This window comes from Scardinius erythrophthalmus (genome assembly GCF_964197995.2).
Source record: "Scardinius erythrophthalmus genome assembly, chromosome: 2".
In the NCBI taxonomy this organism is placed as follows: domain Eukaryota; kingdom Metazoa; phylum Chordata; class Actinopteri; order Cypriniformes; family Leuciscidae; genus Scardinius; species Scardinius erythrophthalmus.
In genome coordinates, this window is record NC_138222.1 from 22,824,056 (window position 1) to 22,841,585 (window position 17,530).

A 17,530-nucleotide genomic window follows, 5' to 3' on the forward strand; every position below is an offset into this window, starting at 1 on the left:
AAGAGGAAAAGGGGAAAAGTCAAATTAAAGGATTTTATATATGCTACCGGCAAAGTGTGTAATCCGGCATTCTATAGAATGCCTAGGTAATGTATAGAATTAGGTAATGTATTTTTGCCAAAAACCATCAGGCATTCTATACATTGCCTAGGCATTCTATACAATACCGAGATTTCACACTTTGCTAGTAACATATACGTATGCAGTCCACTACCACTAGATGTCTCTCCACATTTTAAATCACAAACCAACTTTGTTTATGCACCATTTTAATCACCACCCAGTGTTTTTTTTGCAATTCACTTACATTGTCCAGCAGTGTGATATATATATATACTGCATAGCTTCATAAAAAACAGGGCTGCTGAAATCTGTTCCTATAGGGGAAATCACTGGTGTGAGGAACTCCCACTTCAGAGCAACAGTCAGAATGAGGACAAGAGTTCTCCTCTCTTTCATCTGGCATCTTCACTTTATCCTTACCTTCATTCCTGCATACCAGTAACAACCGACCCTGCTGTGCCAAAACCTTCCAGGCCCACACAAACTTTACCAGTGATCCATGACCTGCTACGTTGTCATGGTAACATGACCTATGCATTGATAAATACTTTAAGCAATAGTAATGAAATCAAAATCATGAAATACAGAACCATGACATTCGGATCATGTTCCCCTACAGCAGGGGTGCCCAATCCTGCTCCTGCCGATTGACTGTCCTACACAGTTCATCTCCAACCCTAATCAAACACACCTGCCTTTAATTTTCAAGTGATCCTGAAGACCTTAATTGGTTGCTTCAGGTATGTTTGATTAGGGTTGGAGATGAACTGTGCAGGACAGTCGATCGGCAGGAGCAGGATTGGGCACCCCTGCCCTACAGCTTTCTTCAATATCCTACATCTGGCAATTTCAACAAAAATGATCAAAGGAAGGAATCTGCAAAATTTCTTATTTGGATTTGTCAGGACTGTGCCATCAACAGATGAAGGAACCCCCTGCATTGTAATCAATACTCAGAATAAGCTCAGCGGGCCAGCAGAGACAGTGTCCATCACCCTGCTGCTTTCTACTATATTCTCCATTATGAGACCCAAACAACGGTTACATGTTCAACAACGCTAGAAAACCTTGCCAGAGCAGTGAAGAGCTGACTGTCATTTGTTCTTGCCGCAGAAATGTTTTGTGCCATGTCAGGGGTTGCTTGATTGACTCTATTTGCACAGTCAGGACTGTGGTGCTCATGGTCAGCAGATGATGGACGGCTGGTGCTCAATCTGGCAACCCTTTGGAGTGATGGATATTTCGGGCTTCCCCCCACCGGGCTCGAGTTACAGTGCCAGTCGATTGGCCATCAATCTCCTCACACGCTCGTGTCCAGACTTCATTTGGTGTATAAAAAGGTTCAATCTTCACCCCTCCTCCACACTCATCTAGTTAATTCAGGCTTGAAAGAATAATTAAAGGGTTAGTTCACCCAAAAATTAAAATTATGTCATTAATGACTCACCCTCATGTCGTTCCAAGCCCGTAAGACCTCCGTTCATCTTCGGAACACAGTTTAAGATATTTTAGATTTTGTTCAAGAGCTTTCTGTTCCTCCATTGAAAGTCAATGGACGGCATACTGTTCACGTCCAGAAAGGCAATACAGACATCATCAAAGTAGTCCATGTGACATCAGTGGCTCAATCTTAAATTTATCAAGCGACGAGAATACTTTTTGTGCGCAAAAAGTAAACAAAAATAACGACTTTATGCCACTATTCATTTCCTTCTCTCTGTGCCTCAAGTGAGTTCGCGTAGTGTTTCAGCGTAGCGCGTCTGTGTTGTACGTCACACGTAGGCTCACTATTGGCCGACGCTGGTCATGTGTTGTACGTCACACGTAGGCTCACTATTGGCCGACGCTGGTCATGTGTGATGCGTGTGACGTACAACACAGACGCGCTACGCTGAAACACTACGCGAACTCACTCTCCCGAGAACTCTGGATTTCCAGGGTAGGTCCAACTGGCCTTCAGAGAGGAAAATTGAGGGAATAGCAGACCAAAAACGCAGCGAAAACACTGAAATGCACATATCTTTGCTTATAATCCATCTATAAAAATGAAAGGTGCTCTAAGTGATGTTGGGTGACGTCACTTCTTGTTGACGTTCGAAGTATTGTCAAACAAAACAGAGGCTAGCTAGACCCTCCCTCCTCCTCATCCGCGCACTAACCCCCCAAACCCCACCCCCAAATCATTCTTGTCGGTTATTGGCTGGAACAGTTTGTTATGTTTCGTGGTGCGGGTGAGCCCAGTTTGTTTTTCTTGCCGTTTTTGGAGCCTGTGGTGTCTACAGAGACCGCGTTTTTTACAGTGTGTTCAGGGGACAGGCAGCTAGCGGATGGTGAGGAGATGTTTGGTGTATGTGACAAAAAAATATTTTGAATTGGGGTTTTCAACCCATGATACATGATGTATCTAAAAAAAAATTGGGGTGGATAAATAAAATGTATATACTGTTTAAATAAATAAAAAAAAATGCTGTTGTTTTGAACTTCATATTCAAAGAATCATGAAATAACTATCACAGTTTCCACAAAAATAATAAGCAGCAAAGGTTTCAACTTTGATAATAATAATACATGTTATTTGAGCACCAAATCAGCATATCAGAATGATTTCTACGGTAAAAGATTGTGTGACACTGAAGACTGGAGTAATTGTTGTGTAAACTTACCCTTATATACTGTAGGTTTGATGAGATGTGTTAAAAGGGCTGTCAATGTTAACACGTTAAACCATGCAATTAATTCAAAATCTATGTTAAACGCGTTAAAATAATTTAATGCAAATAAATTACTGAAGCACGTGAAATTGCATCATTAACGTAATTCATGGCACACAGTTAGATGATCTTAGAAGTCAGGAGTTTATCGCAGCATCAACAATGCACCTGTTACCCTGGTAGGCGGAAATTTCTATTCTGACTCTTTAACCCAATTTCACTTCTCTGTTGCGACCAGATCATTTTAAGCAGCTAAACTCCAGGTAAGTTTTCAGTCCAATGATCCAGTACAATCCAAAACAATCTGTCCAAAACAGCACTAATGTAAAGAAAACCAGGCAGAGAGAATAGAGAATAGAGAATCACTTTGCAATTTGCTTCCAGGGGTCATAGATCCTCTTCTTAATATCATTAATTCATCTTTGTCATTAGGATACAAACCAAAAACATTTAAGCTGGCTATGATTAAACCGCTTGTTAAAAAAACACAACTTGATCCTACAGAATTAGTCAATTACAGGTTGATCTTGAATCTACCTTTTCTGTCAAAGATACTAGAAAAGGCAGTATCTTCACAACTATGTTCCTTTTTAGAAAGAAATTATATCTGCAAGGATTTTCAATCAGGATTTAGACCGTACCATAGTACTGAGACAGCTCTCATTAGAGTCACAAATGATTTGCTCTTATCATCTGATCGTGGTTGCATCTCTCTATTAGTGTTACTCGATCTTAGTGCTGCATTTGACAACATTCTTTTAAATAGACTCGAAAATTATGTTGGCATTAGTGGAATTGCATTAGCATGGTTTAAATCATACTTATCTGTCCATTTTCAGTTTGCAGCAGTAAATGAAGAGAAGTCTTATTGATCACAAGTTCAGTATGGTGTACCACAAGGCTCAGTACTAGAACCGTTGCTTTTCACTCTGTACATGCTACCCTTGGGAGATATCATTAGGAAGCATGGCATTAGTTTTCACTGTTATGCTGATGATACACAGCTCTATATTTCTTCACACCCTGACGAAACTTACCAATTCACAAAATTAATGGAATGCATAGCTGATATAAAAAACTGGATGACTAGCAACTTCCTACTACTTAATTCTGAAAAAAAAACAGAGATTCTAATTATTGGACAAAAAATTTCCTCACGTAATAATCTAGAATACTGTCTAACACTTGATGGCTGCTCTGTCAAGTCTTCGTCGTCGGTTAGGAACCTGGTGTGCTCTTTAAAACCAATCTTTCATTTAAAAGTCACGTGTCAAGCATCTGTAAAACCGCATTTTTTCATCTTAAAAATATATCTAAATGCTCTCAATGAAAAATGCAGAACAATTAGTCCATGCATTCATGACATCAAGGCTTGATTATTGTAATGCTATTATGGGTGGTTGCACTGCACGCTTAATAAACAAACTACAGCTGGTCCAAAACGCAGCAGCTAGAGTTCTTACCAGAACCAGGAAGTATGACCATATTAGCCTGGTTCTGTCAACACTGCATTGGCTCCCTATTAAACATTGTATACATTTTAAAATATTGCTGATCACTTACAAAGCACTAAATGGTTTAGCTCCCCAGTACTTGAGTGAGCTCTTAAAGGGGACCTATTATGCCCATTTTCACAAGATGTAAAATAAGTCTCTGATGTCCCCAGAGTGTGTATGTGAAGTTTTAGCTCAAAATACCCAACAGAATTTTATTTACAGCAAAATCATCATTTTTTGGGTCTGTGAAAAACGCACTGTTTTAGTGCTTCTCCTTTAATGCTAATGAGCTGCTGGTTCACGGCACAGGGGGCGGAGCCTAAGCAGCCGCGATCAGAGGGAAGATGATAATAATAAAACAGACAGTCACAGTAATGGTGTTCATTTCGACCATAAAAATGCCTACAGAGTCAGAGAATACATGCTGTATGGAGTTGGAACAGGTATAGTTTAGTTTAATTACAATTATAACCTATTTTGCATTGCTTGTATACACTATTAATGCAAGCCTGCTGTAGGACTCCGTCTGACGATCTGAATTGTCTGAATGATGACACAAAATATACTGATGAGTTTAATAAAGTTTACTGTATGTCACACAAAAGATGAAGCATCAGTTTTTCTTCAGAAAATCACTGATAGAGCTGAGTAAACAGTATAAGAAGTGCATAAGTAACTTGCATAAATTTCTGTACAGTTGAGGGAGCATTTTCTTTGAAAACAAAATGAATCCACCTCGTCTTCAGTGGCTGGCAGATTTCAAGAGTAAATAGAGAGAGCTATGTGAATGAATACATCCAGCTACAACACCTTTAACGCTTGGGAGATGCTTCAACGCTTCTCGTGAGTGCATTGCTGCAGCAATGGTTGATGTGTACAACTCGCAGTGAACTCGATCAGGGCGGGTCTAAGTTATAACGGCAGTGTCAGTCAACACTCGTGGGCGGGGCCTGTGGCTTTAGTGATGTCACTAAAGCCACATTCTGAAAACAGGTCGTTTGGAGAGACTGCTTATGATTTATGGGGATTAAAAAAAAAGGAGTGAGTGGATTTTTATCACTGTAGGGTGGTTGTGTACACACACTGCCAACACACATTTATGTCCAAACACCATACAAAAGTGAATTTTGCATAATAGGTCCCCTTTAACACATTATACTCCATGTCTATTGCAATCTCAAAATTCTGGCCAGTTGATAATACCTAGAATATCAAAATCGACTGCTGGCGGTAGATCCTTTTCCTATTTAGCACCAAAACTTTGGAACAATCTTCCTAACATTGTCCAAGAAGCAGACACACTCTGTCAGTTCAAATCTAGACTAAAAATATGGCGACAAATCAATGCCAATAATCACCGAGCACACAACTGATGCTAGCGCGCGAAGTGAATGACTTCCGCGAGGGGATAACAGATATACACGCGAAGAAACGGGAACTCGCGAGCTCATTCAAACCCTGCGCGCGCGCATGACATCATCTCAGCATGTAATACAAGCCCTCTCGCGCGCGCATGATCATTCCCCACGCGCTCGCGCTTTATCTGCTCTCGCCTGCTGCTTTTGCTTGCTCGAACAGTTTTATTTTTGGCAGTCGAGGGGCGGGACTTACTGTTTTAATAAACTCAAATGTCATTGGTTACTTTTCCCCTTTTACAGAAGTCAGTTGCGATTGGACGCCTGTCCAATGACTCGTAATTCACTTGAGTTGAGACATGAGACATCACTTCATTTGTTTTATTTATTGTGGTTTATTAATGTGTAATGTGATTTAATGCATTGTTAATATAGAATAGATTCTTACCAGATACTTACAGAAAGTCTTATTGCATTGTGTTGTTAAGAGATATTTAGGCTACAGACTAATGACGCATGTCCATGGTTATTAGCATTGCAAATTGACCAAATATTTTATACATTTTTAGGTAATATAAGTGGTTAATTATGTTTTCTATTAAATGCAAAAGGGGTTCTGGCTTCTCAAGTTAAGATACAGTACACAGCATGAATTAGCTTACAAATGCCTTTACAGAATTTGCTACAAAATATAGAGGAACAAAATTAAACCCAGCAAATTATTAAACACAGCAAATTAGATATTAAAATATTATATAGTGATCTTAACCATCTAACTTTTTGTAAGCTAATAACCTAATAAGAGAAAGTATGAGGCAAGTACAGTAGACAGTATAAATGATTACACCCCATCTGAACATAACATATCTTTAAAAATAAAATAAAAAATAAAACATGTCCTTGATAAAGAAAAAAAATCTGAATTTGTTGGATTTCAGAGGGGTGTAATCGTTTATGCTGTGTACTGTATCTTAACTTGAGAAGCCAGAATCCATTTTACATTTAATAGAAAATATAATAAACCACTCAAAATGGACATAATAGTAATACACAGGATGATAACAAAAAGCTTACACAACAACTCTTGAATATTGATATAAACAAGTAATGTATCTTTCATCCAAAGCCCTTGTTATATTTGCAACTATTTAATGGATACGTTTTACATTTCTGAGGTTCTCAGAACCAATATAATTTTGGTTGGGTAAACGTAAATAGTGGTGAATGGGAGTATAGTGGTAATGTAGTGGTGATATACAGCAAATACAGGTGAAACTCGAAAAGTTAGAACACCGTGCAAAAGTTCAAAATTAGAAACAAATTCAAAATTAGAATATTGTGAAAAGGTTTTCATAAGCTGTAAGCCATAATCATCAAAATTATAACAAATAAAGGCTTGAAATATCTCACTTTGCATGTAATGAGTCTATATAATATATTAGTTTCACCTTGTAAGTTGAATTACTGAAATAAATGAACTTTTACACATGAACTTATATTAAAATTTTTCGAGTTTTACCTGTATGACTTTACATTCCCATTTTACTCCAATTTCTTTTAGGTATTTTAATGCCAATAACACAAATCACAGTGTTATGAATATAAAATGTAAAAATGTATACAAATTTGGGTCAATTTGCAATGCTAATAACCATGGAAATGCGTCATTAGTCTGTAGCCTAAATAAGACTTTATGTTAATAAAGTATCTGGTAAGAATCTATTCTATATTAACAATGCATTAAATCACATTACACATTAATAAACCACAATAAATAAAAAAAAAAACAAATGAAGTGATGTCTCATGTCTCAAGTCATTGGACAGGGGTCCAATCGCAACTGACTTCTGGAAAAGGGGAAAAGTAACCAATGACATTTGAGTTTATTAAAACAGTAAGTCCCGCCCCTCGACTGCCAAAAATAAAACTGTTCGAGAGAGCAAAAGCAGCAGGCGAGAGCAGATAAAGCGCGAGCGCGTGGGGAATGATCATGCGCGCGCGAGAGGGCTTGTATTGATACTTTGCAGTCACGTGACTACCACGGATACCTGGCGGGCAACAAACGGGTATTTTCAACGTTGAGTTCTGTAGTTCCAGGACTTTCTAGTAGCTATCAAGTCTGTTAGCGAGCTAGCTGCATAACTATGGACTAGGATTAACTCTAAGGTAGCTAAATTGTGTAAAGCAGACAAGTTTTTTTAAGATAATCGAGCAGTAATAATTCCTCCATAAATAATCTAGCTCTACTGTTGGGTCATCTCTGGTTCTCATTGAAAATCATAGATATCGCAAACCTCAAAACAACCTATCACACACTTCTGTTATTGTTAGCAAAAGACGACAGCTGTTACTGTGCGTTCACACCGCCACCGGCGAGAGCGTCAAAGTGCCCGGAAATCATTCATTTTCAATGAATTTTACCGCTCTCGTCGGCGGCGGTGTGAACGTAACGTTACAGTTAGCTTAGACTCATAACACAAACAGCTGCCTCACCGAACCAGCTGGTGAATACTGGTGGTGTTGATTGACGAAACTACAGTAACTTAAAGACACGATTAATTACATTATCATACACCCATTGTATTCAAACAAATGTTGAAATTACCTTTGATGGTAATTTGCACAGACGTGTGTATACTTTGAAGGTTGCTTATCTCATCTGCGGTTAGTGCATCCAATTACACAACACCTCAAAAAACAACTTTTGTATAGTAAAACTGGCGACCCTTGATTAGTTTACTGGGTTTCGTTGCTGGAGAACGACGTTCTTGCCCGCCAGCCAGTACTTGTGACGTCACGTGCAAAGTATCAATTGCGTGCTGAGATGATGTCATGCGCGCGCGCAGGGTTTGAATGAGCTCGCGAGTTCTCGTTTCTTCGCGTGTAGATCTGTTATCCTCTCGCGGAAGTCATTCACCGCGCGCGCTAGCATCAGTTGTGTGCTCGGTGATTATTGGCATTGATTTTTCGCCATATAAAAACACATCTCTTTGACCTAGCATACACAACACATTATAGACTTCTATAATTCAATATTAGGCTGCATAGTTTAGGTCAGCCGGAACCGGGAACACTCCCCATAAATCCTGATGTACTTGTTACATCATAAGAAGGATGGTGTGGAGTCCACCGGATCCAGGCTGTATCCAGATCCGATGAAGGACCTGCACCTGGACATGATGACAACACAGTCCTGAAGTGTCAACCAGTCCCTCCCTGTTTACTGAAATCAGCTGGATCCCGGCCGTATCCAGATCAGATGGTGGACCTTCACCTGGACCCATCCATGACACATCCCTGAAGTGCCAGCCTCATCAGCCCTATGAGGTCGATCATCGACACGACCAATCTGACTTCTGACCTGTAATGCTGCCTGGATCATAATCATACACTGTTCGCTTGTTGGCCAGAGGAGAACTGGCCCCCGACTGAGCCTGGGTTCTCCCAAGGTTTTTTTCTCCATTCTGTCACCTGATGGAGTTTTGGTTCCTTGCCACTGTTGCCTTAGCTTTTTGGCTTGCTTAGTTGGGGACATTTAATATTCAACAATATTATTGATCTGCCTTACTTAGGGTGGACGATGACACAATTTTCTTCTAGAAACAAACTTTGTTGTATTATTTTCATGTTATCACTGTGAAGCTGCTTTGATACAATCTGTACTGTAAAAAGCGCTATATAAATAAAGGTGACTTGACTTGACAATTTCAGTGAATTATTCATTTCGGTGTGTTTCATTTTAAAACAAGCTTTCATATTCTGTGATTGTTTCACAGTAAGTGTGTGATTAATTGTGATTAAAATTTTTAATCTATTGACAGCCCTATTTAAAAGTAATATTTAAGTGTTTATTTATGTGTGTAAATTTTGATTTTAGACTGTATAAGGGGCAGAAGCAGTGACAACTCTTTATTATATAATTTTTTTGAAGTTTCTTTCCTTTATGTTTTGGTTTATTTTTTGGTTGGGTTGCAACTGCAACACATTTTGTGAGTTCCTGTCTTGAAAATAACCCCCTAAAATGTTGTTTTGGAACACTTTGCTGCCTGTGTCCTTTTCCATACTGGCCACAACCATCACACTGACTAAATTGGGTCTGTCCATCTTGTAGCTCAGCAGAGAAACTGCATGCCACATCTGGACATCTGACCTGCTGTCTACTCACACACGCACCATTCAGAGAGATGTGTGCATAATACCTTTGTTATTGTAGACATCTAAGTAGTTGGGAGCTGAGAAGATAGTGATGAGAGAGGGGAAGCCCGTAGTTTGACTCTTTCTGTACATGCGATAACTGTGGGCAAAAAAAGAAAACATCATCATCACCATCACTTTCCTCAAAATAAACATCAAGACAATGATTACATTTCTTCATTAGGTCCACGCACCTAAGGTGTAAGAAGGCATCAGAGACCATAAATTGTGTAGACCCCCAAACTTGGCAGGATGGTCCCAAGTGTGCACCACTACTCAGGCGCATAGACACACACCTGTCTGACACTTGGTGGTGCTATAACATGGTGATTTGCATTTTGGGTCATAACTTTGAACCATAAGGGCTAGAATTTTTTTTTCTTACCTTACCAGTTTGGCAATGGTAAGCTTATAAAAATGATTTATAATTTTTTGATGATTTTGCAGGAAATGTCATTTTAAGGTCATCTGTCTTTGAGTGGTTACGTCAAGTCCGTAAACAGAAAGAAGACTACTATATGGCTTGCTGAGGATACAGTTGCTTGAAAAAAGATGGTACCTCTAGGTCAGGGGTGAGGAACGTTGGTCCTGGAGAGCCACTGTCCTGCAGAGTTTAGATCCAACCCTGAAAAAAAAAACTCACCTGATTGTAGCCTTAGTGATCCTGAATACATTGATTAGTCGGTTCAGGTGTGTTTGATTAGGGTTGTAACTAAACTCTGCAGGACAGTGGCTCTCCAGGACTAACGTTCCCCACCCTGCTCTAGGTGTTTCATACGGATTACATAATTAGAGAATATTTGTTTTTGTTTTAAGTTGGTTAATTTAAAAGTATACATACATATTTATCATGTCTGTGAGGCACGTATAGACTAGGTTTCAGTTAATTTTGATGAGACACTCCAGAAAGTTGTTCACGGACACCGAGGCGGCAGAGAGCGCACTTTTTATTTTATTTTACAAAAGCACAACATTTTGTTATTGTGAGTGTGCACAAATAAAAGTACAGTTTTGAATGATGTCTTACTCTTAACTGAATGACCAAAAAGGTTTTTTTTTTTTTTTTTTTTTTTTTTTTTTAACACTGTCAGGAAAGAAACTAAATGATTGCGCAGGTGTGTTTGTCTACCCCAAGGGGTTAAACTTGTCATCTAGATGGCTGATTTTAATCTAGAAAGGTCAAAACAGCAATCATCGTTGACATCTGAGGAATCACCTACTGTCAAAATCAAAAAACCTTGGCGAAGAGCCTGCAGTCAAAAAGGGAAAGCAACAGAGCCCGTGCTAAAATGAGAATAAATATAGCCATGGCTTTTGAGAGGTAGTAACAACTCCTAGATCTGAAGGGATTGAAGAAGAGTAATACAGAGACAGCTTTTCCTCCCATGAACAGGTAAGACATTTCAGTAGCCGCGTTTCCATTACCCTTCAAATTGCGCAAATTGAAATTGCGAATTGAAAATACGCCCAATGTTTTTGCGCACGCATGAGGTGGTTTTTCAGGCAATTCGAAAAATAAATATTTCGCGAAACTGCAATGGAAACAGTTTTTGCGCATTTACAGGACACCTGACATAGATGACACGGTATGCTTGGACAGAATATGAGACAGAGTTCTTTATTAAATTCATAAAAGACAGAAGAATTACAGGAATACTGGATTCTAAACCTCAAAGAAATGCCACAATTAAGACCTCGAAGCAGAAATGAGGGAGAAACACACAGAAACATCTCATGTGCCGCTCTCAAGTAGCCTATAAGGGTCTTTCCTTTCCACGAATGATTGGATAACACACATACGTCTCCTTTGATTAATAATAATGGCCAGTGCAGTGGCTGAGATACATAAAACTACCAACGTCCGTTGCTATGATTTTTGGAATGACTTATCGTGAGAGGAAAAAAATACGTTTTAGTCGCATAACATCGGTTAATGGAAACGCCGTCATTTCGCAATAGTTTTTTGTCAATATTTAGAAAAAAATCGCAAGAGTTTTGCACAAATCTGTAATGGAAATGTGCTTACTGTCTCAATTGGCAGCTAATTTGCAATGTGTGAACTGATATAACTGATCAAACGCTAGATCTAAACAATCAGTAAAATGCTTTATTTAAAAACATTTACGCTTTCATTTGGTCAGAAGAAAACAAAGTACTTATTGTCATGTTGATATGATAGATCCGCACTGATGTGGTGGATCAGATTCATTCGCGCAGAGAAGCAGTCCGAAACACCCCACATAAAAAAATAAAAACCTCACAAGTAACTTGCAATTTCATGTTTCAAACAAAGAAACAGGCAAATGTTCTGTACTGCAGTTTTAACTTTTATTTACCCAAATAAAACATATTTGTCAAATTGCCAGACATGATTAAATATTCTGCTGTCTATTTAAAATGAAGAGACAATTTTATTTGCTTTTTTAAGACAATATATATTATAAACTTGTTATAAAGACACACTTATTTACTGTTGTGGTATGCATAATAAAACAAACGCTTGTGTATTAAAATGCAAGCACAAGTTATCATGCAGACATCACATTTCTCCTATAAACTATAATACACCAGCTCAGAAGCACCTGCAGTCAAATAATTATTCAATTGACTTTTTCTGACATAAGTAATTTGACAGTTTGTTCTGTGTATTTCTACATTCCAGAAATATAACAGATTATAATTTCAACAAAAAATATTACATGATTTAATTATTAAAGGAACACTATGTAGCTTTTCAACCTTCATAATATATTTCCAAGACCCTTGTGATGGTACATCGACTTACAATAGGTTGAATGACACGTCTGCCATAGCCTGATGGGGTCTGTATCGCTTTTACTGGCACTGCGTAACTTCGGGGTTCGGGTAGTAACCCGAGCACAAAAATAACTACAAAATTTGACTGCTTTACGGCATACCTCACTTCCCCCACCACTTCCTCAAATTTTGACGTGAGAGGCCAACCAGCGTTTGTTTTCGGCTTTTGTGCATATGTTTTTGTCATGGGGGCTGTTTACACCTGTCCACTTCATGCGTTTTCTCAGATCGGATAGCTATCCGATGTAAATGCCCTCCGAAACGCATTCAAGATGGATTTGAATCCGATCGCTCAAACCACTTCAGGAGGAGGTCTGGGCCGCAGTCCAGATGAAACTGGACAAGAGTAAATGCATCTGGTTGTTGAAACCACATATGTAAATTGTACTCCTCCCAAAAATGCTAAAAAAAAAAAAAAAAAAAAAACGTGTGAGAGCGTGTTATAGGCTTTATGTAATGTTATAGCCAGATATGACGACGCTACTGGAACACGCATCACTGCAAATGAGAAGCTGAGCATCTAACGTTATTCATCAAGCCAACGTGCAAACTATCGCAAATCAAAGTGAAAGTAAGTCGCAGACGCTTAACACACAATCATCATCCTTAAAAGTAAAGAAATGAAATGATCTTACCAGGGCTGTTGCTGCTCTCTCTTATTGCGGTCTTTGATTTTGAAATTTTAGCTGATGATCAATAAAATGCAGTTCATATCTGTTGCTTTCGGTGACGTGCACTCCATTAAATCTGCATATAGCGCGGGAATTGAAGATTGGATTTAAATCCGTTTCGCAAAAACACATTTATGACCAGGTGTAAATGGAATCGTTTTGATAAATCCGATAGCTATCCGATCTGAGAAAACGCATAAAGTGGCCAGTAAATAAATCTCTTATTTGTAAACTTGTTTACATTCTATGTTGTATGTTGTTGCGCTTGCTTGTAGTATGTCATTTTTCACATGCTGTTCATTCATCCATTGCTGATAATTAGACCAGTCCAATAATTTCCACTTATGTCTAGCTAGCTTTTGATTATCAGAGCTGTTAACAGACTTGCTAACAAACACTCATTTTTCTTACGTGTTTTTTGCGTTATGTTTTATTGCCTAGCTTGCCTCACGAACTAGTTTGCCAGCTGAACTCAGGTGTTGTGAGGTGTATTTATCACGTAGTCCTGAGGGATATCAGACGACGCTGTTGACGTTGATTCTTGCGATTATCATGAGAACAGTTTTCAATATCTCACAAAATTATCACGACATAAATAAGCCTAACGTAGAGGTTGTAAATAGTGTAAATGAGCACAGTTTGCAAACTATTATGATGATAAATTGCAATAATCATGTCTTCGGAGTCTAGTTGTGCCTGTTCCATGCCCGACGCAGGTACCGGTGTACAGGGTGGGAGGTGGGGGGGTGGAGGGGCATTTACGACAGTGCAAGTATTCCACAGCGACTCTAGGGGTCGCTGTTTGACAAAAACACAATTTCTACACAGTGTGCCTTTAAATTGTTTACTTGGTTTTAGTTCAGTTCTACAAAACTTTTCACATTAGAGTGAAAAGCTTAAAGCACAGCAGTTCACACAAATAAAAAAGGTTATACACTTTTACATTATAGGTATATAAACAATACACATTATAAAAATAAATGATAAAAAATAAAAAAAGCCCTGAAGATAAATGCCTCAGCTGCAGATGATAACTTCAAATTTATTTGAAATTGTCCTGTAACTTCTTATGAAGTTTACACAAGTTTACACAACCAGTTGCAATTTTATTAACTCACAAATGCATAACCAAAATATATAACATGACCGTTTAATTAAACTCTTTGAAGATTGCACACCCTCTCCCATTTGGGACATTTACAACAGATAGTCCATGAGGCGGGCAGAAAATTGGTTTCAAAAAGGGCACCAATTCTAATGTTTATTTTTCAAAACAGGCATGCCCCCTGACCGCAAAAATGCATGATAGCAGTGCCATGTAGGTAGCTTAAGGTATGAAAATTACCAATTTTACATTTAAACGTGCTGAAAAATTCAAATTATGCAAAATAAATCTCAACATTGATAAACTGTGTTATATTGACATATCTATTGCTTTAGATCTTCTCTTTTATGATGAAATATCACTGTGAAATGAAATAAATTAAAATAAAATCATTTATAGGCTCTTTAGGACAGAAAATATACAAAAAACTAAGGACAATATAATATTTTGAATATGAAATATGAAAATAATATTTTGTGCAAATATGGTTCAATCTATCTCCCTACATTTTTAGGAAAATATTTTCATGAACATCCACCTCATGTTAGCCCCAAGATGTTAGCCCCAAGAAGAACTTTTAAAGAAAACTAAACCACAAGTCCAGTGTAACAAATCTTAGAGTGTACAAATGAGCAGCTTTAAGAACCCCTTAGAGTCTAAGAGTTTATTCACTGTTTACTCCGCAGCCTGGTCAACAGGAATACGACCAAATTGGTTTTCTGATTTGTCCCTTATATCTGGACCGAGAATCCACCATTCAGAAGGTATTCTTCTGCGCCCGGATGATCCTTGTGGAGTAATTACATTTGTGCATAATATACTGGCAAATATCTGCCATAATTTAAGTGGTCATAGGCCACACCCATGGAATCATTCTCCTTATTGATGCCAAATGAAGATGCCAGTCCCCTTCCCTTGAGGCTCTGGGTGTTGGCAGTAAAATGTATACCATGTCAATGTACGACATCCAGAATTTGGAGAGATTACCATTTGTGTGCCGCTGTATGTCCATGTACTTAAATTCATCAAACAGCAGGATCAATGATGGGCTTTGGACAACCATCTCAAATGTGTCTGGTGAAATGTCATCAGTGAGGTCTTTCAGTAACTTGAGTGCCTCTTGCTCTTCAGAACTTAGGTTTTCCGGTTCACTGAAATGTCTCCAAAGTATTTTCAAGAAGGCCTCATAAACCAGTTTATGAACTCTTACACCTCTGTTGTAGCTTTGCCCTTCCAGTGTTTTTGAAGCTGAGTCTTCCGCAATCAAACTTGCTTCAATGCATAAATCTCTCAAACCTGCATCCTGAAAGCCCAACACTTGAAATTCCCACTAAACTTGTCCTCATGCTTCCACTTAATTTACATAGCCTTGGCATATAAGGCCTGGTCGAATACAAGTATTATCTCTTTCAGATCGAGGGTTTTCATGATTTTGTGAGACTGCACAAATATCTCATGTATGGTTGCCATATCATAGGCAGGGCCATTGATGGTAGGAATATATCCAATGCTACTTTGAGTAACTGTCATATTCTGTCTAGTACGTATGTTGAAGCCAGTCCACCCAGGAATAAGTTGATTCTGTTGAGCATGCAGTCTGGTGACTAACCATTCTAAATTCTTCATTCTGGCCTTGTTCCAGCATTCTTGATAATCTACTTCTTCATAGGCCATGGTAGGAGCTGAGGCCTTAGCGCCGACTTTGTACACAAGTAGGTTCTTAGGCATGACATCTTTGATACTTCTTTGCCTTTTGGGCACTTCATAGGACATTGGACACATGGCAGTGATGGACCCTTTGTCAAAGGCTGGACTGCAATTCCATTGATCCTATGTGACGTTCCCTGTCCACTCAATGTCTCTTCGTTTCTGTTTATGTTGTCCCATCCTAATGTCGTAGGCGCATTGAGCTTTATGTTGCTAGGAAGAACAGCCAAACCTGCAGTATCTGCCATGGTTAATTTCTGCAGGCACAAGGCTGTATCTATCTCCTCTAACAAAGTGTAAGATACAGAGTGTCCCTGGCGATTCATCATTTATGATCAATTCAACATTTGCTGTAAGCGCCTTAATAGCATAAGGAATCAAAACATAAAGGGTCATACATAAAATTGCTGATTTTTGTATCTTAAGCTGCCCACTAAGAATTGCTATCATGCATTTTTGTGGTCCAGGGACATCCCTCTGTTGAATAAAAAAAAAAGAGTAGCATTGGTGCCCTCTTATGATACTAATTTATGAAATTTGGGGGTCTGCCTCACGGACTAAGAAGAGTTAATTTGCAAAAACGGATAGCTATTAATCAAACTGCAGCTGGGTTGTTTTGATTAAGTGATAATAACTAAAAAAAATTCTGGTTACTTACAAAATTAAAGTTCATTCAAAGTATGTTTTTTTAATATATTAAAAGTTAGTTTTTTAGCAAAAGCAGATAACCCCAACAGTCATTTTTTGGCAAAAGCAGATAACTTCACATTTTGTGTTCCAGAGTTAAACAAAACCAAGTAATTGCTATGATATATAATAAAACACTCAGTTAATCTTTGTAATGTTAATCTCCTCCGCTGACATAGACGCCTTACAAACTTTATTGTTGTGATTACACGCAATACAGGGAGCTTTTCCCTCACCACTGTAACGTGCTGCTTTAGCAAGGTTCCTGACTAGCAGCCTTGACACCTCACCTGAATACTGCACGCTGATTCGCTAAAATGGACTTATCGGGTTGTGTTCACAAACAACAAGGGTGCTTGTCAGTTTCTGCTAAAAAACATGAACTCGCGATGCCTTGACAGTGGACAATACCGGCTTTTGTGACAAAACGTGTTTAGGGTTCAGTCAATCTTGTCAGGCGTCTATTTCAGCTGAGGAGATTAACGTTACAAACTGACACAGCGGCAGACAGTATGGCGAGTAAACGAAAATGCGCGGTTTGGCGGAAATGCTTAGACGGACATTATGTGAGGATGTGGAGAGTGTCAAAATAAAGGTACCTCATATCGATATTTTACGTGTGGCATCGATGGATCGTATCGTTAGACGTTTGATCGATGTATTGATCCAAATCAATGTATTTTTACACCCCTAATATATATATATATATATATATATATATATA

The 17,530-nt window shown here is 38.5% G+C and overlaps 1 protein-coding gene across 4 annotated transcripts in view; it reads right to left on the reverse strand.

The window, feature by feature from the left end:
- The window catches only part of LOC308706940 (protein phosphatase 3 catalytic subunit alpha), a 277,717-nt gene that overhangs the window by 38,354 nt on the left and 221,833 nt on the right, over positions 1–17,530 (reverse strand). For all 4 annotated transcript variants that reach the window (XM_081392867.1, XM_081392865.1, XM_081392866.1 and 1 more), the window contains exon 8: positions 9,825–9,919. In XM_081392867.1, the coding sequence (XP_081248993.1) occupies positions 9,825–9,919 (95 nt within the window). The remainder of the gene's footprint in view (positions 1–9,824; positions 9,920–17,530) is intronic.